Source organism: Acinonyx jubatus, chromosome C2, assembly GCF_027475565.1.
Source record: "Acinonyx jubatus isolate Ajub_Pintada_27869175 chromosome C2, VMU_Ajub_asm_v1.0, whole genome shotgun sequence".
NCBI lineage: Eukaryota > Metazoa > Chordata > Mammalia > Carnivora > Felidae > Acinonyx > Acinonyx jubatus.
In genome coordinates, this window is record NC_069384.1 from 77,523,827 (window position 1) to 77,548,491 (window position 24,665).

At 40.7% G+C, this 24,665-nt stretch overlaps 1 protein-coding gene across 5 annotated transcripts in view; it reads right to left on the bottom strand.

The window, feature by feature from the left end:
• TPRG1 (tumor protein p63 regulated 1) overlaps nucleotides 1-24,665 on the bottom strand; it is a 215,088-nt gene that overhangs the window by 107,069 nt on the left and 83,354 nt on the right. For all 5 annotated transcript variants that reach the window (XM_053221067.1, XM_015064391.3, XM_027061201.2 and 2 more), the window contains one exon: nucleotides 3,417-3,647. In XM_053221067.1, coding sequence (XP_053077042.1) covers nucleotides 3,417-3,638 — 222 coding nt within the window. In that variant the 5' untranslated portion in view covers nucleotides 3,639-3,647. The remainder of the gene's footprint in view (nucleotides 1-3,416; nucleotides 3,648-24,665) is intronic.

Genomic DNA, 24,665 nt, shown 5'->3' on the forward strand with positions numbered 1-24,665 from the left:
TAGATCTCATTTCAGCGCTACGGAAGTGATCTTTTATGATAAATCTTTCATAGATCTGAATCATTCAAACCCAGAGCCTGGGTCTTATTGAATTATTCCCCGAGAAAATGAATTATTTTCCTTTGGTCAAACCTCTTTGCTGCTATAGACACTATACATTGACATTTATATCTCACTCTGGAGGTCATGGGGAGGTCATGGGCATCTTAATGTCATTCTCTGTGACCAATTACAGAAGTGAGAATGTCAAATCAACAAGAAAGGGAGAAAGCATTTATAAGAGTAATGAGATGCTGCTTATGGAATGTTAATAGATGTGTCATGCACTGTGCTAAGAATATTTACAAAATCAGCCTATTTAAACCTCTGTGTAAAACTGATATTTTATCCACACTTTGCAAATGAGGAAATACATACATACACACACACACACACACACACACACAGCACATTCATCATACTCACGTGCTAAAAAAAAATCTATATTCTGTCTCTTGATCTGAAGGAGAGCTGAGTGCTTTGGGAATGTAGCCCTCACAGCCTTAAAGAATCCTCAAGTCTACTTTAAATTAATTAACAAGATTAGAAGTTTTCCCTCCCAAGTTCTTGAGAATGTAGGGTTTGTTTCTACATATCCGAAGGAGATCTTTTTCACACAGACTGCAGTCATTGACTGACTTACTTCTAAAAGGGCCATGAATGCCACTGTACATTACAGTAGGAACAGCACTAGACTTACAGACAGAAGATACAGATTCGAGCTAGAGCTATTCTAATTAATATTACGTGGCTCAGTCAGGTCACTTTGACAAAGGAAGCAAAGGCAGAAGGAAATGGCAGATAAAATTAAACTTCCACCCTCAGCCCATTGACAAATATTGAGGCAGTCAGAACCTCTGCCTTGAGGCAGAACATTTCTCTAGGAACTCCCCACTGTCTTAATGCTAATGCTTTGCTAGAGGGAGAAACCACCTTAGCTGGACAATAACTAGGCCTCCAAGATCCAGTAAGTCTTCTTTAGCATAGGACAATCCTTTTGGAAACTTCCTCTTGACTTTACTTCCCCCAACTCCCAAGGATAGAATCAGTCTCTGCTCCACAATCCTGGGGCAGCTCTTCCGGCCCATGGGTTCTGTCCGCATACTTTAATAAAACCACCTTTGTGCGCCTAAGGCATCTCAAGAATTCTTTCTTGGCTATCGGCCCATCATTCTAAAACAGCATCAACTTCACTCCCCTGAAACTTCAATATGTTTACAATAAACCAATAGTGATGAGTCCTCCCCTGCCTACCTTACAGTGTCACTTCAGGGGACTTCACTTGATAAATTACATAGAGACACACAAATAAAAGTATCAGTCAATCAAACAAATAAGTAAAACCTCCATGGTGGCTTTAAACTGTGCTGATTTAGCTAAGCTAGAGCTACATTTTCTAGAATTTCCTCTCATGTCTGTTTCCAAATTAGAGTTGGCCACAAGAGATGTTAGTATAAGATTTGTAAGGCAGAAGGGAGTTTTTCGCTGTGGAAGATCACTTCAGACCACCTGCACTCACATTCACAGCTGCTGACCTCCAGGTTCATCTGATGCCAGGGGGCAGCACTTACAGCTATAGCTTCTTTTGCTGACAGTCAGACTTCATCCCTCACCTCCTTCCCCTGGGCTGGTAAGTGTGCAGCTCAGTGTAGAAAGGCACCAAGTCCTCTCCTAAAAGTGACTCATACCTCCAAGTTTAGACACGGCTGGAGACAGATACAGATTCCATTTTTTCCTCGTGGGTTTTGCTTGCGCATCAGGAATTCTGAGTTGTCCATCCAGGTTCCAGTTTTCCCGTACTCCCTATTCCCAGTTCATGACTACGAATCGGTTAGACTATAGCAACTTCAGGCCCATCACTAGATTGCAAAGACAACAGGTTTGCAGAGACTTCCCAAACAGCTCTCATAACTGCATCACCTTCTGATCATGAATCTCTTACTCCATACCACTCACAGTTCTCTCACCAAACTGTGACTGATCCATCATCATTACCAAAGATAAGACAACTTTAGGGGATGCTTTGATTTCCTTCACAGACTACCTTACAACTTAATTCTGCTTATTCAATTAAGTTCACATACTTTGGAAAACAAACCATATGCTTTACATATGCAAATCACACAAACACATAGTATAGCACCTACCATAGCACCTTAACACGTAAGAGTCGCAGAATACAGATGATATGGGTATATCGTACCTTCAAACATGTGCACGCGCGCACACACGTGCACACACGTGCGCACACACACACACACACACACACTGAGTCACTTTAAAATTTTATCTTAACCAAAGATGTTTTAAAAGCTACCAAATAAGGATTCATTAGTTAAAGCTTTATAAATAGTCACATCTTAGCCACCATTTACTTGTAAGACTGAGCTGAATTTTTTTTTCAAGATTTGTCCCAGGTACACTTGAAAAATGAGACGGTCTGTTGCCACAGTGTATAATCTCCAATTTTGTTGCCAATTGGCTTTAGCCTGTGAGCTAATACCTACTGTGTTAACAAGAATATTGAAGGACTGGGAAGGAACATTGATAAGTAGGAAGGAGAGTTCAAGAGAGAGAACTACTCAAACCCAGGAAGCACTATGTCCTTGATCCAAATGCTACAAGTTCAAAATATCATTTTTTAGGAGTGCCTGGGTGGCTCAGTTGGTTAAGCGTCCAACAGGCTCAGGTCATGATCTCGTAGTCTGTGGGTTTGAGACCTGCGTCAGGCCCTGTGCTGACAGCTCAGAGCCTGGAGCCTGCTTGGAATTTATCTCTTTCTCTCTCTCTCTCTCTCTCTCTCTCTCTGCCCCTTCCCTGCTCACGCTCAGAGCTCAGTAAAGGAGCTCAGCTCCAGAATGCAGCCAAAGGTTTGGGATTTAAAAATGCCTGCTCCCACACAGTAATATCATCATCCCCCTGTAGACCCTGAGGTTCAACTCGTTCTCAGCAAGCCTTTCCACTCCATCACCCACATCTTTTTCAAACACAGAACAAATACCCACTCTGGGCACACAGCTTTATATTTTAGCTGCTTGGGTTTTCTCTCTATAGATCATTAATCTGTGGAGGTCAGATTTAACCTGAACACAGGACTGAGGAACCAAAGATCCATCCAAAGAGACTGGATGACCCACTTTTCTCCCATACTACCTGGTTATCAAAACTAGACCCCCTAACTTCTCTGAAATTCAGAACCTTCACCTGTAAAATGGGGATACGGATACCTACTTCATGGTTTCTATGACTATCAGATGAAATAAAAAATGTGAAAATATCTGGTAAAACTTGTGATATAGACAGATAGATAGATACATAGATATTAGAATACTGTAAGAGAAGTCTTATGTAATACTTCAGAGCACCAAAAAATTTACCCGTGTAACGAAGTACTTCCGTGAGACATAAGGTTGGTGATAAGGATTGGGGTACAGTGTTGATTCAGTCACACTTGGCTGCCTTGAAATACGGCTTGGCTCTGGGTCCTTGCCTGGGTCCCCCTCCTCCGTGGACAGTTGGTCAGTCTCAGAGGGTTGGTCATCTCCTTCTTGCTTCAGAGACACAGGCTGGAATCCTTCAAAACTCCCAATCTTTGACATTTTTTCTGCCTAAAACAAAAGAAGAAACAATCTTCTCATTAGAAAAGAAAGGGGGAGAGGTGGCAGTGAGGGGAGGAGTCACCTATGTCATGGCTAAGGCAAAAAGTCTATTGTGTGCAAATGATGTTCCTGAAACCGACCAAGGCACTAATGAATGTAATTCAATGACACAGATTCTATTTACCAGGGCAGAGAAGCAAGGCCCTCCAGATAGAGAAAAGGAGGCTGCAAGTAGGTCCATTTTCCCACCTTTTGCCCCAGGACAGGAAGCTGAGTATGTAGAAAGTAGTATGAAATAATTACCAAACAATTTATCTTCAAGATTTCATAGTATTTTTGCTTCAAAACCTACCAAGCCTGTACTTATTTAGCAGTTAAAAGCAATGATAACACACCTTCTTGTGTGCTGCTTGGGTAGTAATAGGGCACAAAAGCACTTAGAATTGAGCATATTTTTTAACTGAAAAAAATGCAATTATAAAATTTTATATAAGGAAATAATTTAGCCAAATGCCCAAAGACATCAGTATGGAAGGTAGTTCATCACAACATGTGTCCAATAGCAGAAAAAGATGCCACTTTATGTCTAATAGCAAAATGTGTGTAATAGCAACATTAGACACCCATACAACATTGTATCTGATACCAAGAGAATAGAGTAAAACTAAGGATCCGTCAGTAGGGAATTGGCTAAATAGGTTATACCATAAAGCGAAATATAATGTAGTCATTAAAAATGTAAGTGCATATTTTTATCATGGTAAGATGTCCAAAATATATTCTTAATGGAAAGCAGTAAGCTATAAAACATTATCAATAATTTTAGTCAGATTGGTTAAAATAATTCAAAAAATATATAAAAAGAAAGAAGGAAGGACACTTGGAGTTGAATATATGTGAAACGGCGGACCTACCCCGGCGGACTCCATCTTGTTCTGTGTGCTCCACCTTGACCACACCTCCTCCCCTTGAGTAACTTCCCAATCAAAACATGCCCCGCGACCTGGGTAACAGGACTCCGACCCTTCCCCAGCCAATCAGGAAGGGTCACCAGTGAGGGGTTACCTCACCAACTGCCCCTAGACCCCAATAAAACCTTTGTGCTTTTGAAACTCGCTCTCTCTCCCCGGCATCTCACCGCTGAGTCCGTTGGTGCAGGTAGGGGATTAAGCTCGAGCTAGCTCAAATAAAGGCTCTTTGCTTTTGCATCAGACTCGGCTCCCTGGTGGTCTTTGGTGATCACGAATTCTGGGCATAACAATATGTACACATGCATTGTGTGACAGGTTAGAATAAGTCTAAAAAGAAGTAAAATGGGGGCACCTGGGTGGCTCAGTCAGTTAAGCATCCAACTTTAGCTCAAGTAATGATCTCACAGTTCATGAGTTCAAGCCCCACGTGAGGCTCTATGCTGACAGCTCACAGCCTGAGTCTGCTTTGGATTCTGTTTCCCTCTCTCTCTGCCCCTCCCTTGCTTGTGCTCTGTCTCCCTCTCTCTCAAAAATAAGTAAACTTTTAAAAAGTAAAATAGAATATTTGTAATGGTTATCTCCGGATGATAGGCGGTTTCAATTTTCTTTCTTTAGAAACTTCTAGATGCTTACAATGCTTATATATGACTTAATAAAAACACATTTATTTCTATTTTGTAAATATAAAGCAAAATTAAAATAAATAGAAAGCACACGCTAGCCTAGTAAAAAGTATCCCTACACCAGGTCACCACTTCCAAGCTGAAGCCAGATAGTCACCCCCTACTATGAGCACACGGTCCATGCTACATGAAAGGGGGGTTTTGTGCCCAGCCTCACCGTGACTGGGAATGCTATCTTACTTTCAGAGCTGCCTCAGTGTTCCGAATCAGACAAATTCGGTTTCCTCTGTGCTTATGAAACACCAGAAAGTGAGAAACAGCCCCTATCACCAGCATGTTTACATTCATAAAATTGGAATTACAGTATTCAAGGGAGGTAAAAATAGTATGAGTGCATAATTTGTTGCCTAAAGCTGGACACTTCTGAGCATGAAAAGGGTGTTATTAACAATTATGTCAGAAGGATAGGAGTAAACCAGGATTGTCCCTGGCAAATGTGGACAAAGACAGTCATCCTCAGGGGTCTGGATGCAGGAGAAAATGCAGCTGGTTAGGGGGCTCACCAGAGAAAAGCCCTCCCCAGGCCACATTCCAGGTCCCCCCCGCTCTGAGCCTCTCAGTAACCCTAGAAAGATGATTTTACCTGCCTCTCTCTGGGGATCACAGCATTTAGTGGAACCACCAAAGGCACACTCGGATAGCAGCACCTGGATGCCCACCCAGGGCTCCCAATCCTGCTTCCAGTCCATTCCAGCAGGCCCACTGTGAGGCAAGCTGGGTTACAGCAGGAAGGCTTCACGGAGTCTTCAGTAATGTTTTTAAATTAGAAAGGTAAAAGGCAGAGACCGGGCGCTAAGAAGTACAAGGCACACCTGAAGAAGCAGGAGGAATTGTGCGCATGCACGTGCCCGCGCGCATGCACGTGCGAGCGAGCGAGTGCAGCGAAGGATCAGTGAGGCACTTCGGCCTCCCCTGAAGGTCTGCCATCTCTATCACAGGGGCTGTTGGAAGAGTGTGTTTCTAGAGTTGCCTGTGACCTGTGAAGAAGGTTTGTGCCTTTGGGGAAGGCAAGCCTGCTTCTGTATTTGCCACACTCTTGCAAACACTGCCTAACAACAGACATCTGCAGAAGGCTCCTGTGCCTGGAAAACAGGGGGAGGACTTAATTAGCACCACTTCCTCTCCCTCGGGCTGTCTTCTCTGGAAACACTGGGCGAAGAGAATCCGAGCAGTTTTGAGAGGGAGCTGTTTGAGATCCAGGAAAGAAGGAAACTCAGCTCCAGTTCAGTGCTTACGGCATGAGTAGTGGAAAATGGAGCCAAGCCGCCTCTATCCAGAACGCTTCTGGCTCTGCTCCAGTCATGGGGACATCTTTGCAAGGACAATGAATGTACCTCCCTCAACAAGCGCCCCAGTATGAGAGCCCCACACATATAAGCAACCCACTCATCTCCTTACCACCCGCTGCCCTGAAATGTTTATCCCCAGTTCAATAGATATGCTCTTTGAACCTTGCACAAATAGACTGTATATATTGAAATACCAAAAACATATTAAAACAAAACAAATCCAGACAAATTCAAAGGTTTCCACTTGTAACAGACCTATCCAAAGACATTTATAACTGAAAAAGATCATTTTTCCCTCACGCTCCATTGAAACTTAAGTGCTAATACACAAGAGAGGCAAACTAGCACAATTTCTAAAGAAAGCAAAGAGTCAAGGCTTAGAAAAAAACTATGTCCATATTTTTTACCTAATCTCATTCCTGGGAATTCATCTAAGGAAAATTATTCTAAAGAAGAGACTGCAATATTAATTGCTTATTCTGGGTGGTAACGTAAAACCAAAAATCAACAGGACACCTAACAGCCAAGGAATTACAAAGTCTAGCAAAGTGTTATTGTGCAGACATTTAAAATAACATGCATAAGCACTGTGGCAGCGTGGAAGGAAAGGATGGACCTTCCCAGGTGAAAAAATAATAAGCAAAAGCAAAAAACAAAGATTTTCTCTAGATACGATGATATGAATATTTTTACATCGGTAAGGACCAGAAGGAAAATATTTACATTTATTGAAGTAGTTGGATTGAAAGCAAATTTCTGCATTAATTTTTTTTAATTGTGTTAGTGCTTCTTTTGCAATAAAAAATAAAATGTTTAATAAAGGTGTTGATTCGCACACTGTGGAGCTTTCTCCAGTGTAATCTGTGCTGTTCCCCCCTCCCGCAAGAACAAAGAGGGCGAGGAGAGACAGAGAGACCACACAAAGAGCAGACCAATCCAAATGGGTATGTGGCAGGTTAAACAAGCAAGGGAACTTACATGCCAGGTTGGTCTGGGGCACCTCAAGATGAGTATATCTCTGCATATGCCCGCCAGAATCTTAAAAGTTTACATATAGGCCATACCTGGATTCTTTCACATACAAAGTCAAAATGGACTCAGCAACACTTTACTCTCTCCAGGTTATGTCCTTCAAGTGGCTCCCGCTGTGGGAATGGTGGGTGGAATGTATATTTCAAGGGCAAGCGGTGATGAGGAACTTTGGGTTGCCCTGAGGCCAGCTTGTGGGTCATCCAGAGGTCATGTCTTCTCGATGACCTCTTCCAACATGATGCCAAATAAATACCTAAAGAAATGCTATTCTTCTTTCAGATAGTAAGAATTCTGTATTTTTCAGCTGCCTGCAAATTCAGAGCTGCAATTTAATATAGTATTGAAGTAAATAACTTACTTCTGGGTCCCAGTCTATCTGCCTCACTTTATACATGCTTTAATCTAGGGACTCCTGGGTGGCTCGGTTAAGTGTCCAACTTCAGCTCAGGTCATGATCTCACGGCCTGTGGGTTCGAACTCTGCGTCAGGCTCTGCGCTGACAGATCAGAGCCTGGAGCCTGCTTCCGATTCTGTGTCTCTCTCTCTCTCTCTGCCCCTCTGCCACTCACACTCTGTGTCTCTTTCTCTCAAAAGTAAACATAAAAAAAATTAAAATTAAAAAAAATTATACATGCTTTACTCTATCTCTCTGCGATGTTTTCTGATAATAGTTCAGAAGCATATAGGGCATAAATTGTAGCTAGAGAATTAATGTCTAGTCCAACTTCATTTTGCAGATTTTGGAACACTGAGTGGAGGGACTTACCCAAGGACACATGGCTACATAGAATCAAAACATGACTCCTGGACTCTCCTTCTCTGCTTCAAGTTGTAGCACTTAGAAGAAAGCAGAGAAGTAGTGATCACACTTAGGCGTTGGTAAACTGGAAACACTTTTGCCAAATGTCTAGGTCAGTCAGCCCTGCTTTCTTCTGGGATGGGAGAAACAGCTTCTATGAAGCAGGGCTCACCGTGTGCTTCTCTGGCATCAGCTGGTACCCAGCCCCCAGCCCTGTAGGCTAAAGCTCTCTCCTCCACTTGGTGTCAGGCTGACTTATCCATTAGGATCTGTGAGGTGTGTGCCTGGGGTCCACAAACCTTTTAGGGGTTCAGGAAATGCTTTAATTTTAAAATCAAAAGAGGAAAAATTAAATTTATGGTCAAAAGAAATGTTTTAATTTTTTTCTCATGTCAGAAAAGAAGTGAAATTTGTAAGAAACCCAAAAATTTGGTTTTGCCTAAAACCAAAAAAAAAAAAATGGGGGGGGGGCGTTAGGGGGACTATTTAAAGTCATCGAGATGTAGGTTTTAATATTGATAATATTATGGTAGAGAGGTTCATAAACACAAGAGTTTTAGGCCCATGGAAATATTAACATGGCCCTGAATCAAATCTATATCCTACTACTGACATTCCCTGCTTAATATTCTATTCCGGGGCTCCATCCTAAACCATCAGAACTAGAAACATGCCCCACCCCTTCCAGTGCTTTCCAAACTCTTTATTCTGGAAGATTCTGCTTCACAGTATATTGAAAGATTTCTGTCTTGTGGACAAACTGTGCAATCTTCAGATAATTATTTTTGCTTTATTAAAATCAAAGAGAGATCCAGAATAGTAGACCCCAATAAATATTTTTTAGAAAAGTAGATAAATAACTATAAGGAGAACTTTTGATCAGCTTAAAAGAAGTATCTGGCCACCACTCAACCAGAGGCAAAGGCGTTAACAAAGAACAGGTTGAACATAACAAAGAGTATCACAGACATGCCAGTAAAATGAATAGAGATACCAGTAAAACTCAGGGCTGTTTCATGGGGAACCTCTTTTCAGGGGCCATGCCTACCACTCTCCAGCACTGCCTTCCCCTTTTTCCATCAGCTTGTAAGAAGTCCTTCTTGGCTCCTGGCCCTGTCTGCCTCCCTGACAAGGCTGAACAGCTGTTTCTCCTTTACTTTCTCTACTTTCCCTGTCTTCTGTCTCTGTCTCTCTGTCTCTGTCTCTCTCTCCCATATATATATATATATATATATATATATATATATGAGACATGTATATATACATATATATACACATATATATGAGATATGTATATATACATGTATACACACATGTGCATATGTATATACACATATATGTATATATGTGTATATATGTATATATATGTATATGTATATATATACAGACTTATCTGTATATATATACAGACTTATCTCCATAAGTCTCATGGGATTTTTTATTTAACCCCAGGCAATGCTGTCGCAGGTGCCTTTGATTTCCACAAAGCTTTTGAAATATTAATAGCTACTTGAGTGTCTGTGTTACTACCTCTCTGGATCTTCAAGAAGACAGAATGCTTAGTTAGGAAACACTCATATCTATTAACTCCCACATCCTGTAAACGAGGAATCAGAGACCTAGATGGGTTCTGGGTCCCCCTGACCCCCACTCACATTCTGTCTCTGTCTCTCCATCTCTCTCAACATAAATAAACATTAAAAAAAAAAATGCATGGTTTGCTACCAAGAACTGCTACCTCTTGCAGGTGACGTAGTCCTGAGCTGGGGAGGGAGTGTGGGAGTAAGTGCCTGTGGCTTATGTTGCTTTCAAAGAAGTCAACTTTTTTTTTTCTAATGGTGACATGTCTACCCACCAGAAGGGGTTAACATTCTCAAGGCACATCCCCAAAATAACAATCCACTTTTAAGTCTGACATTTTGTAAAGGTAATTTATGTGAATTTATATGTGCAGCTTTCCTGAGTCTCTGCGAGAACAGCCAAGGGATGCGCGGTGGATAAACAGTACTCTAACACCTCAAAACTCCAACGAGGCCTCCTCTGTGCCAGCTGAGATAAGAGAATTGGCAAACACGTCTTCACAATTTCACATTTTGTACGTTAGTGATAACATGCCAGCAAGGCTGTTCTGTGTCCTGGGGAAAAGTTGAACTGATGCAGGGTCTCTTCCCTCCAGGCTGCCCCCCCTGCCCTGTGCCCTGCTGCCAGTACTTTCATTCAGCAAGGGGGTGGGGGAAGAATGCATCCCCCCCCCCACTCATTCCCTGGGTAACCCTGAGGAAGTCACTCCTCTTTCTGCACTGCAGATTCCTCATCTACAAAATGAGAGGCCAGATTTATGATTTGCATAAATGACTAGCCCATTTCAATCAAAGCAGATCTACTCCTCTGGTTTTGGACCCTTCTGAAGCTTTCCTCTGGGGAGAACAACATATTAAAGTCTGAAAGCTGCAGGAGGAATTATTTCCAAGTTTCCTTCCAACTCAATCACCCTGCAAGTTGTGATGGGCTTTTCTCCAGTACCCAGATTCTGTCTCTCTCTGTCTCTCTTTCTCTCTCTGTCTGAGACAGAGAGACTTAGATTCTAGATCTGAGTCTAGAGAGGTTGCTCATATATGGTTTCCCCCATCTCTTCTCGATTATATGACTCCCATGAACATGGTAGTTCCCTTGTGATTCACAGGTTGTGGTGTCAGAAGAAGAGAATTGTGACATCATGAATTTGGGTGTTCATTGTGGAAACTCTGGGGTGTTTGTCCTCCAACTTCCTTCTAGTGCAAATGGCTATCTACCTTGACCAGAGCTCCTAGGGACACCCACTGGGCACCTCAACCAGGTCAGGACTGGAGACATGCTTGAGCCCCAATAAGTCTTCTCACATTTCAGAAGGAAAACATGCAGAGGTTCACTGAGCCCTTCCCACAAGATATTAATTTTTCGACGGGGTTCTTCAAAAATGTATATGGAAAAGAATCGATAATGACAAAGATATTGAATAGAGAACTTTGTGAGATTACAGATCCCTTGTGACTCCCTGAGATTAGCTTCCTTGCACACTTCCACAAACATTTCCACCACACTTCCAGCTGGCGTTATGGTAGGGCTTGAGTTTCTGACTCCTAGCATTTATCTCACTGTTGTGTACCCACCATTACATCTCTGCCTTCACTCCTGGGCTGGAAGCGACTCTGAGCACTCATCTTTATAGCCGGCACTTGGCATGCTCATGGTACAGAACAGGCACCGATTACAAGTTCTCAGATGGATGTCCTGCTTGTTCCTCTGTCAGGTCTGAGATTGAAAGGCAAGACTTACTTACATCAGATCCATTGCTCCTGGCACATTCCTCATACCTCATATATGAATGTACAGTAAATGTAGGCTCAGTAATGAAGCTCTGTGTACGGCATGAATGGTAATATCTTCTGGACACACACATACAAAGACACACACGGAAATGCACGCCACAGAGGTGCCTGGGCGGCTCAGTCCATTGAGCATCCAACTTTGGCTCAGGTCATGAATCATCTTATGGTTCATGAGTTTGAGCTCCATATCAGGCTCAGTGCTATTGTCTGCACAGAACCCACTTCAGATGATCTGTGACCCTCTCTCTGCCCTTTTCCCGCTTGTGTTCTCTCAAAAATAAACATGAAAGGGAAGGAAGGAAGGAAGGAAGGAAGGAAGGAAGGAAGGAAGGAAGGAAGGAAGGAAGGAAAGGAAGGAAGGAAGGAAGGAAGGAAGGAAGGAAGGAAGGAAGGAAGGAAGGAAGAAAGAAAGGGAAATGCCACAGTCTTTTCTCAGAGAAGCTCATAGTCTAGTGGAACATTGCAGACTTTGGTGATAGAACCATACTAGGAGAATGTGCACAAATACTGTGGAAACAGAAGGGGGATTAGCAGGGGTGAGTGGAGAGAGGGTTGAGAGTGTGAAAAGTTAGAGGTGTAGAGAAAGGCGCCTCAGGGCTGACTGCATATTTGAGACAGGCAAGGACATTCCTCTCAGACCTGTGAGGTGTGAAGAGGGGTGTGTTCAAAAGATGGCAGGTAATATGGTGTATTGTAACTGAGATGCCAAATACTCGCCTCCAGCCCACACCCCTTGAGGAGCCAGTAACACTCGGTTAAAACCTTCGGTCTCTGACAGGATGAAACTCTTAAGTCTTCCTCACACCTCCTCTCTGCTGTCACCACACCTCCATCCCTGTTGGGACAACTCCCTCACAGCCAACCCAAATGCAGAATCAGGGCTGGCCCGGGAAGTGTTCCATTGCCCCAGACACTTTGTGAGATTAACAACATCACTACAGACTGAGAGAAGTAATGGAGAGGTGAGTCACATTGCATACAGTCCAACTTTGTACCATTCATCTGTGTCTTCTTTCTTTCCAGGGTAACAACTTCTTCCTTGTGTGTGCTTATTATTTGAAGGATATATATGTTTCATCCCAGGTTCTCCCCTTCAACACCCCAAATAAATGGAGTTCTCCCACAAACATAAACTCTGGAGCTAGTTATTAATATAAACCTGTACGTGGATTTGTGAATCATGGAGGCACTGGCTGGGGATGTACTTGAAAAAGCAGAAGGAAGTCAACCTAGAAGCCAGGAAGGAGTCGCTTGTCGTGACTTATCTCAGGAAGTAGCAGAAGTGTCCTACTTTGCAAATATCCTGACCATGAAGAAGGTAGGGAGGGGACAGAAAAGTGGTAGAATTCTCCTCTTGGGAAGGAGAATAATTAAGGCTAAAATAACCAGCTTTCCAACCCCCTCCAAAAGAAAGAAAAATATCAGCCTTCAAGGAATTGAGCAGAAAAAAGCTGTTGGGTCATGACAATGTACTTTAAAGGGGCCCATAAGCTCACAGATATTTTTTTCCCACGTGCAAGTGAAAATGAAAGGAGCAGAGAAATTAAAACAATCAACGAACAGCAACAATTCGGCTTACAGCAGCCTCTTTTCTTCCCTCTGCAAAGTAAATAGGTTCCCTGATTTTGAAGCCGCTGATTCAGAAACTAGATGGTGACAGTGCTTAGCAATTAGAACAGGTCTCTTTCCCATTGATTGGGACATCCCAAAGGAGTGTGTGGATTATGTCACCAGGATTACTACCTACCCACTGCTGGTTTCAGTGCCAAAGAACCTATGACCAGATGTTCCTGGCTGGGAGCTTTGTTTAAGGAAGTCGCTCCAAAACCTGGGTTTCCTGCTAGGCCAACTGTGACTTCTCCTGTAAGAGTTTGTGAAATTCAGGGAGAGCCATTCATCCAAATGCTGACAACGGTATTTTTACCCCCCCCCCAATAAAAACTACATCATTTATTATTTTAATGACATTTTTAACATAATCATTTTTATTGAAGTATGACATGCATTCAAAAAATCATAAATGTGCAGATCAGTGAAGGATCATTAAATAAACACACTCATGTAACATTCATGTAGGTCAAGATATACCATATTATTGGCACATTGACAGGATTATTTTTCTCAAAGTAAATATTCGGTTGGTTTCATATGATGGAATCCATGACCACTGCCAGACATTTTAGATATCTAACAACACCCTCATTTTGCAAATAAGAAACCAGACGTTCAGAGAAGTGACTTACACCTCAGGTCACAAAGCAAGTTAGAGGAAGAGGCGGGGTTTCAGGCTCCTCTTTCGTGGTCTTATTGTCTCCAATTCCTAGGAAGCCTTAGCTGACCTATGAGGAAGAGAAACCTGTTCTTCATGATGACTCCTTTTTCCAAGAGTCTGAGGTTAGCTCTCTCTTGGCTCCATAAAGCCTGTCTCCGTAAAGCCCAAGGAGCTGTCTCAGAGACACTGTTCTAAAGCCCACACAAACCATTATTTCCTCTGCCAGGGGCTCCTGGTATATATCTGACACATGGTAACATATTTGTTAAGTGAATTAACAAAGAGATTTCACACTACCAACAGATGCTTCTCAAATTCTCCTCTTCTATATCCATGATCAGACTGGTCATTTTGACCCATGAGACCTCATTTTGCCTGTGAGATGACCTTCCCCTTTATTCTAAAGTAGTCACTGGTGAGGACCACTAACTGTGTCACATGAGGAACAGTAGAAGGAACTGGAGAAATTTAGTTGAAAAGAAAGAAAATATGGAAGACATCGACCACTCTCCAGATATCTAAAGGATTATCAGAAGGAAAAGAACACATTTCTTCCTTTCGAACCTATAAGCATAAGAAAGATGAAAAATCTCTTGTTTTACATGATCAAGCTTCTCAAAAAAATGGTCCACCATTAAGTGTCTCTACTTAATTTTATCTCATTCATACCTGAATCCCGAGAGATCTGCTTTTCAGTCTCAGCATATCTTTGAAGTACTCTCAACAAAGCTCCTCTGACAGAATCCAATAGATAGATACTTTCCATTCTTTATCTTCCTTGATCTTCTTTTTCACTGTTGGTTGTTGATACCATCTTTCTTAAAATTCTTATTGCCTTCTGTCCCTTGGAACTACAGATTCCCAGTGTTCTTTCTACTTGTTTGTTCACTGTGTTTAGTTTCTTTCATGGATACCCCACCACAGACACAAAACACATACTCATATCTCACAAGCTCCTGTTTGTCAGAGCATACTCTGGATATTCTAAGCAAGCTCCTTCGTCCTCACTGTTTAACCATAATCGATAGATCTGACTGCCAAATCTGTATCTCTAGTTAGAGCTCTCTCCAAAGATCAAATCCATCTAAATAACTACCTACTAGACATGTCACCTTTGTTGACTCACAGGTACTTCAAACTCACTTTATCCAAAGATGAACTCATCGTCTTCTTACATGCCCCATAAACTTGTTCCTGTTTTTTATTCAAATCTCAGTGAATGAGATCACAGATATAGAGTTGCTCAGGCCAGAAAATTGCCTGACTTTCTCTTCTTGCCCAATACTATAGCTCTTGATTCTTCAGTATCTACTGAATTCTTTAGTTTGTTCTACTCCTATTGCCATGGCCTTAGTTTACCTCTTACAGATCATTATAAATGTCCTCTAACAGGTCTATCTCCAATATTTCTCTCAAATTTATGCAGCATACAGCAGGAAGACTAATCTTTCTGAAATACAAATCAGATTGTGTCACTGGCCACTTACCCTTCAATGCATCTCCACTGTACTCCAAATAAAATATGAATTCCTGAGCATGGTAGTCATGATCTGAACTCCTACTAACCTATGGAGGCTCATGTCTCACCAAGTCTCTTCCCTCCTTTTTCTTTCTCCACCTTCTTCTCCCATCTTCCTTGCCATACCACAGCACTCATAAACTATGCTTCAGCCATAGTACTCTATCTTTAGACTCATAAACCCATTAAGCTCCTTCTCATTTCCTTTATCTGATAACTCCCATTGCCCTTCTTGTCTCAACTTAAAAGCAGCTAGAGGCTTCCCTGACCAATCTTGTCTCATGAGTTGTGTGCCTCTTCACTGTTTCCCCATGTAGACCACGTTTATCATTATGACAGTACTTATCACACCATATTACAGCTACCTGTTAATGTGCATGAACTTTCACATCCTTCTCACTAGTACATAAGATCCTTGACAATAGGGACAGGGTTTTCTTACTGCGATATGCTTAGCACCAAGCAGAGCACAGAAAAAGCATTCAAGATGTATTAACAAAACAAATGGATCAGTAATAAGTATCTGTATTCCAAGGAGCACCCATGATAGAAAATGCAAAGGAAGTTCAGCTTAGAAAGTCTCTTTTCTCAGATATGATGGAATCAGACCTGAAAAGGGAAGATTTGAAAGCCTTTATTCTAAATCAGGCTCAGATTTCCTGGTTCCCATAAGCTTAACAGGAATGGCAACTTAGAAATGCAGTTTTCCCTATGCTCTTTAGCCACCATGATCTTTTATCAACCAGTTCTCTAGTGATTTCCTGTAATTGGTCTCCATGAGTAGACTGTGAGCTCTGTGAGGGAATGAACCATGCCCTCATTTGTCCTCTTGGATGCCCACAGGACACTTAGCCCTCTGTGCAGGACAGTGAGCTCAGTCACAGCAGATGACACATAAGACATCTGTGTGACCAGAGACAGAGCAAGGAGAAAGTCACTTCCACCTCAAACTACCCTGACAGTTAGGTAACAAACATGAGAACCTTTCCTGAGGGCACTTCTAGGGATGGAAGGAGTAGAGGAGAGCTTATCCTGAAACCCAAGGGCAGTATGTGAGAACAAACACTTGGAAGGGATGAGACAAGACCAGATAAAGGAGACTGCCATCTTAAAAATGAATATTGCTAACTTCTCATCTTGTTGGTCACCATAATTGAGGGACAGTCCATGTTTTAATAATGAAACGTGCATTGAGGTCCAATGCTGAATGCGAAACAAGACATCAAATGGGACAAAATAATTTAGCTACAAGAAATTGTTAGAGTAATATCATTCCAAGGCAACTCTGACCCAATTCCACTCCTCCTAGGTAAGAAAGTTAACACCTGGTACTCAGCTTGTTCTATGAGATGTCAAGAGGATCCAAGAAGTTCCAGAGAGCACCACCCAGAAAGAGAAAAGGCAAAAGAGCTAACGTAGAGCATTATTCTCCCATGTAAATAATGAAGGCCAGCATACAGGTATGGAGAAATGAGAGCAGTTCTGTTTCGAGAGGGACAGCCAGGACTCATTAGAAGATGATTTAAGAAAAGTGGATGATTCAGAATACTAATGAATAAAAAGTTTAAAAACAGTTTGTATTAGCTTGCTATGACTAGATAAGAGACACATGTGAGGAACAATAACATCTATCATAAAAGACCTTTTCTCTTTCTGTATTTTAGTAAGAAAATTAAAAAAATATATTAAGTATCTAAGAAAATATATATCTATATATGCACATGAGTAAATTCTATGTCCAAATATTAGAAAGTAAAGATAAATGTATATTTATGTGTGGTCTGCTACATCCACTGTTGAAGCAATAAGGAGCATGACACAGAATAAGTAGGAAATGCACTGAGAAAATGAAAATGCTACAGGTGATATTCACATTTTCTTGGTTCTATCAAGGTGTATCTCAAGGCTGACTTGCTGTGGAGGGATGCTCTTTGGTTTTGCTCAGCCTTTTGCAAATGTATGACTTCACTCACCAAGTGATGAAGTGGGGAGTAGGGACACAGACGAGGGAAAGACCAATCACAACAGTCATTAGTAGGTGTGGTCAACAATGCCATCTTCACATGTCAAGTGCACACATATATGTTGTAATAATACCTCTCAAGTTCTTTATCTGTTGAAAGCTGCATGCTGATGCCTGTTCTGCTTACTCTATGAGATTGTTTGTGAAGATCAAATAAAAACACTGTGAAAGTGTGGAGCATATAATGGTGTGCCTTGATCTTGCATCTTTTGAAGAGCCATTATTATATTATCATAGAAGGAGGAGGGAGCAGTGAAATGATATCTGAGCAGGGTTTTTGGCAGCCCCCGAAAGATGACAAAGGAACGTGACACTGGCCAAAGCTTTTGGGGAAAGCTGATCCCTATCTAGACAAAGGCAAAGCTACTGACAAAATGTGGGAGTGATAGTGAGGAGAGGCAGTGCGTGTAGACCAGGGATGTGCCAGATCTTCCCAGGAGGTGATTGTTCCAACTAGGCCAGGGGACTAGATAGAAAATGAAGCCCACAGGGCCAGATTTTGATGTTGATTCTGCCAGAGTCACCCATACACACGCTTTCTGTGTCAATTCCTGACTCTAGAGTATCCTTTAAGAATATCAAAACAGTGAAAGAACCTCTGTGGCTTATGTAACATGTCCTACCGTGAATGGAGAAATTCAAGTGAATGGATAAGTCTGACCACTCTTTAGAGCATCTCTTTTGAGATAAATGTCACCAAAAGTGGGTTGGTGCACAATGTTACTGTTTTGCAGTATCTCTGCATCTAAGAACTTCAACTGTGACCCTTCATGGTGTTTGAAGAGTTTCCTGAAATGTCTGACATTCTCCAAAATATATTTCCTGTTAACCATGAGGGAAGTTCTATTTTCCTTTCTTAATGAACTGGGGACAATCTCTAGTACCCAGTACTATCCCTGTTAATATTATTTATCACTTCTTCTCTTGCATCCCACCAAAAATAGGCAACGTCAGGCTCCAATTGCCATTAGTGTGTGATGTTGAAATTCTGTACAGAAATAACAATTTTCCCACCAAAACCTAGCCAATGGATAAAATTATTAGAAAATGCTAGAGAGTAGCTGAAATCAACTCCCCCACTGGGAATACCTGAATAGAATCTTCATTGTAGGAGGAAGCTTACATATGCTAGTTCAACATAACACAGGCCAGTATAGTCATCACTAAGACTCTTACTTTGTTTCACTAATAATGTTATGTATCTATAGATTTAGGTCACATGATATACAAAGTGAGATTAACCTGTACATCATTAGAAGCTGGGCTGGTATATCTGAACAAGGAAATAAAGAGAGATATTATTTAAAATAACTGATATTTCTAGCTATATTTTAAACTCATCACCTTCCAGTGGCAATGCCAACCCCCTTTAAAAAATAACAATACTGTTTTATTCATAATTTATTTATGACAGCTAGTGTAGTTTAGATAGAATATTAGGTAGCTGATATAATATGTATTATATGTATTAATATGTACTATATGTAACATATAGTACATATTATATCAGCTACCTAATATTCTATCTAAACTCTCTAAACTATCTAAAATACAATAGAAAGATATCCAGGTATATTTTTTAAGACTATAAATAGGACAGAGCATGATCTTAGTTGTTATAAATATAAAATATAGATGTGCATAAAAGAAAGTTTATAAGGATATTTAACAAAATGCTAATATTGGTTTTCTCTAAATAATGAGATTATAGATTTTTTCCCTTAATTAAATTTTCTAATTTTCTACAACAAGAATTTTTTAAGTGTATTTATTTATTTATTTTGAGAAGTGGGAAGAGGGGCAGAAAGGGAGAGAGAGAATCCCAAGCGGGCTCTGCACTGTCAGCACAGAGCCCAATGGGGGGCTTAATCTCACAAAGCATGAGATCATGACCTGAGCCAAAATCAAGTCAGACACTGAACCGACTGAGCCACCCAAACACCCCTACAACAAAAATATTTTTAAGAGGATAAAATGGGAAAAAAGGTATTAGTTCTAGCCAAAACATTTGAAAACTCAAAGGTTTTTTAAGCACACACATTTTCATCACAACCCTCTCATTCTCCAGCACCCACCATCAAAGATAAATTGTTTCATACAAAAAATGCATTATAACTTGGCTCTCAGAAATTCTCTAAAAATTAAAGTCAGAAGAAGAATAAAATTCATACACAGATAGAGACTATTTTCTGTACACAGAGAGTTGGACTATTGGACAATGGCTTTTATCTGCCCAGTGATATGCAAAAGCTATATTCAGGAAGTAATATAATCAAAAGAATTGAGAGATGGAGAAAGATAGTATACCTCTTGGGCGAGTTTTATCACAAGAAGTTATGAAATCACTATGTAGGCCACAAGTTACAAACTTGTTACATAAATTCTATAAGGGAAAATGGTAGGGGAAACATTTGTCTTAGAGAGCTAGGTCCCGTGCACTGAAAATGAATAGCTCCTCTGAGAACAAAGCCCTTAGTTACAAATGTACAGGACAGAGTAATTTGGCAGAAGTTACAGGTTTCCAACAAAAGGTCACAGCATGGGATGTGGAGCCGGAGAAAAGGTATCGGTCCCCTTGTGAGGAGTGGCCTTGGGGAGGAGCACGGAGAGGAGGCTGTTGAGGGGAGCCATTCCATACCAAACTGATCTTGACATTAGATCACATTCAAAAACATTGGTCTGAAACAAACCAGCGTAAAATACTTTCCTTTTTATCCCTCCATTATACCAACAGATTTGGAGGTCATAATATAACTCATCTTTCGTTGAGAAGAGGTCAAGAGAAAATGCCTGGCCAAGGGGAATCCACATCCCAAAACACAGCCCTAAATTTCCTTCACACCTGCTAGTTTTTCAATGACTCTTCATGCTTCTCCCTGAAATGCATCCTCTCTCTTAGCAGAGATGACATCACTTATATGGTATCAAACAGGTTCTTCTTTTCTTTTCCTTTCATGCTTTTTATTCCCCTCAACTTTGGCAAAACTTTAGTTCTTGTTTGTTTTCAGTTGTTCAGCTTCAATCCTGTTTGGGAACTTGGCCAATCAGTAGGAGTGGCTAAGCTACACAACTTAGCTTCCTCCACCAGAGCCTGAAAGATGTCTTTGCTTTTGATTTAAGCACAACTTTTGTGGGGGATGTGTCGAAATCACTGACCCACAACTCAGAGGCACAAATGTTTGAAGAATTAATTAAGTCAATCCTTCCACGAGACAATAGACAAGGAACCATAAAGACATAAATTGATTCATTTCATGTAATCAATTCCTGTATCAGGAAATAGACCGGCACAGTAGAGAAAACTTTGGAGTCAGACAACCCTGGGCTTCCATCCAGACTCCATAGCTTGCCAGCTGCCTGAAGGTGGGTAGCAATTTAAGAATCCTTAGCCTCTATTTTCTCAAATGTGAAGTGGGTCCAACAGTTACCTTGCAGGACAGTATCTGAATTAGAAAAAACTAATGGCTCTAAAGGCCTAGCAAGGTATCTCAACTATAGTAGAGTCTTAAAACATAGTTTAAAGGTTTGAGGAAAAGGAATCTAGAAGTCTAATGATCAATGGAATCTATGGTGGAGACATTTGAACAGTTGGGAACAGAGCATGAAGTAACTAATGATGGTGGGGAAAGCCTTATATGCTTTCATATAAGACTCAGACTGTAACTCTGAGTCCATTGTCTCAGGTGGGAGTCATCTCTTCTCTCCGGGCATTGTTTTTTTCACATGTATAGGAGGGGACTGAACTACTTGGCCCCCCATGTTCCCGACAGCTCTGTTAGTCTAAGACTACACACAGGCCTGATTTGGAGCCCCCATTCTAAATCCAAGTGGAGAGCTAAGAGGCCATTTTCTTTTTTTTTTTTTTTATTTTTTTTTAATGTTTATTTATTTTTGAGAGAGACAGAGACAGAATGCAAGTGGGTTAGGGGCAGAGAGAGAGGGAGACACAGAATCCGAAGCAGGCTCCAGGCTCCGAGCTGCCAGCACAGAGCCCAATGCGGGGCTTGAACTCATGAGCTGTGAGATCATGACCTGAGCCGAAGTAAGACGCTCAACCGACTGAGCCACCCAGGTGCCCCTAAGAGGCCATTTTCAAAGCAGGTCAAATAGCAAAAATAACAAGGTTGGAATATATCTATTTTGATCACCTTTATCCCAGCACAAATCACAACTTTATAGTCCTTTACAGTCCTATTTATAGAGAATCACATCTTTAAGAGCACCAGGGATAAGAAATCAATAAGAAGAACAAGTTACTAGCTTGTGTTGGTTTTGTTTTTTAATTCAACAAGCAAGAAACACTGAATGGTGGGAACTTTAGAACTTCTTGCCCGGTTTCAGTAGTTGTTCCCTTCAACCAGTGAGCGTGTCACGTCAGAGAAGATGCCCTTGCTAGGCTGGGGCTTCCTCCTGCCCACCTGGCCCATTCAAGTTCAATTTCTCCTCCCACACCAGCCAACCATTATGTTGTCATGGTCTTTTCTCCACTCTCTGTGATGACCTAGCTATAACTTCCTGGATCCCTTCACATTGTGAAATCTTCCATTTAGAGCTTATCTCACTTAGAACAAAGGATTTCATCTTTGTCAGTTGACACACGATGACAATTCAAAGATGAATCAAAACTAGATCTTCTTGTGAAGTTTAGAGCCTCATAGAGAGGGTAATGATTTAAGCATTGATTCTAAGTTAGATAGGATTAAAATTAAAAGCATTTATGGTATCAAATATGTGTACACACCCATCATGGAATATAATGCAATCGTTAGAAGTCATATGTTTAAAACAGTGAAATGACATGTAAAAATTCACGGAATAGGGACACTTGCATGATTCATTCGGTCAAGCGGCTGACACTTGATTCCAGCTCAGGTTGTGATCTCATGGTCATGAGATCAAGCCCCACATCAGGTACTGTGCTGAGCATGGAGCCTGTTTTGGATTCTCTCTCTCCCTCTCTCTCTGCCCCCTCCCCTTTATTCCCTCAAAATAAATAAATAAACTTTAACTCACAGAATAATGTTAAGTTAAAAAGCAGAGTCCAAAGCTATATATAACCTATGTTTTTAAAAAAATTTTTTAAATGTTATATTATTATTATTATTATTATTATTATTATTGTTATTATTATTTTGAGAGAGAGAGACAGAGACAGAGAGTGAATGGGAGAGGGGCAGAGAGAAAAAAACAGAATCTGAAGCAGGCTCCAGGCTCTGAACTGTCAGCACAGAACCTGACGTGGGGCTGTAACTCAAGAGCCATGAGTTCATGACCTGAGTCAAAGTCGGACGCTCAACTGACTGAGCCACCCAGGCGCCCCACTACAGTTCTATTTTTAAAACCTGAAATATATATAAATAAGCAAAGAAAAATACTAGAAATTAACATTGAACTGTTAAAATGAGCTTCTCTAGGAGGAGGAGGTTGTAAAAGATGTCACAGCATAAGCCTGTAGTCAAATATTAAATTGACATGAAAACATATATTATTATGAAACAGAAGTTCAGATTATAAAATATTATATTAAAAAATCACCCACACATGTATTAGAAACACATGCACCAAAATGTTATGAATGATTATCTCTGTATGACTGGCTTATGGATGATTTTTACTTTCTTTTTACATTTTTTCTAAATTTTCTAACTTTTTTTTGCATTGAACATATATTATACTTAGGATTGAGGGAATAAAAATGTGAAAAATAATGTTTCAAGATGTATATCAAGTAAATAAAAGTCAGAGTTATAGGGTTACGGGTCAAAAGGACTTTACTGAAATATAAGAGTAAACATCTAGGACCTCAGAAAACGGTGGGGAAAGAAAAGAGGTAATCGTACAAGAAATCTCATCAAAGGTAATGGTGACATAGGGAGCTTGGAAGGGCTCCATCCTAGTCAGAGATCATTATACCTGTGGGCTATGGAAATAGACTTGCTTCTAAAGTCCTTCTAATGGTTCCGCCCTACCTCCTTAAGGAAGCTTCGCTGGCTATCCAAACTCACTTGAGATATGGGTCTCGTCAACAAAATGAAGCATTACCAGCACCATAAGCTAAGTACTCCTTTCCCTCAGAGGCACTATAGGCTCCTCTAGGTTAGAAACCATTCTTTGTGCTGCTTTGTATTCTACCCCAGTATCAACACCCTATGCTCTCAAGAGAAGTATGCTTAATGAATGTTTATGGTATATACCACATGGGATATGGCAGTAGGACAAGGGCAGAGGAGCAAGGGGAAACTGAAGGTAATAAGACTAGCACTACCCAACACCCACATATGGCCTTGATGACAATGGTTCAAAGAGATTTTGATGACTTGACAATGTTCAAGTCACTGTATTGATAGAAGTTCATCTACAGGGACTGATGCTTATGATCATTTGGAACCATTGAACTCTTCTTATTATATTGCAGGTCATACACAAAAGCAAAGGAAGGAGAAGAAATCTTCCCCTAAGTCTACCATGCAGAGAAAATGAAAGTAGACAATTTGGATGCGTATCCTTTAAGACTTCTACTTTTATCTGTAGATAGTATCTTTTCTTTTACTTCAAAAATGAAGACATGTTGTAAATATTGTTTCAAAAGCTGCCTTTTACACTTAAGATATGGAGTAATACATTGTACATACACTTAATATATTGAGTATACTGTGTGCCAAACACTTGTCTTTAACTGCATTGGCTCATTTCAAGCTCACCACAGCCCTGTGGTCCAGGTATTAGAATTATCCTTTTTATAGGCTAGGACATTGAAACTCAGAAAGACTGAGGAATTTGCTCAGGGTCACACAGTTAGTAAGTGATAAGAGTTCTAAGTTGATCAAAGTTCTCTCAAACCTCAGGCCCTGTTTTATACCACTATGCTAAACTACTCAGTTAATAAATAATTTCCTACAACAGGATATTACTGGCTGTGTAGGTTCTGTTATGCAATCATCTATATTTTTTTGAGTCATGCCCTATTGTTTTTTATTCATGTTGCTGCTTTTTTACTTTGTTTTTTTTTAATGACTATGATCCTCATAGGTAAAACTTTTCAAAACCCTTCCTTTTTTCAGAGTCTAAGAG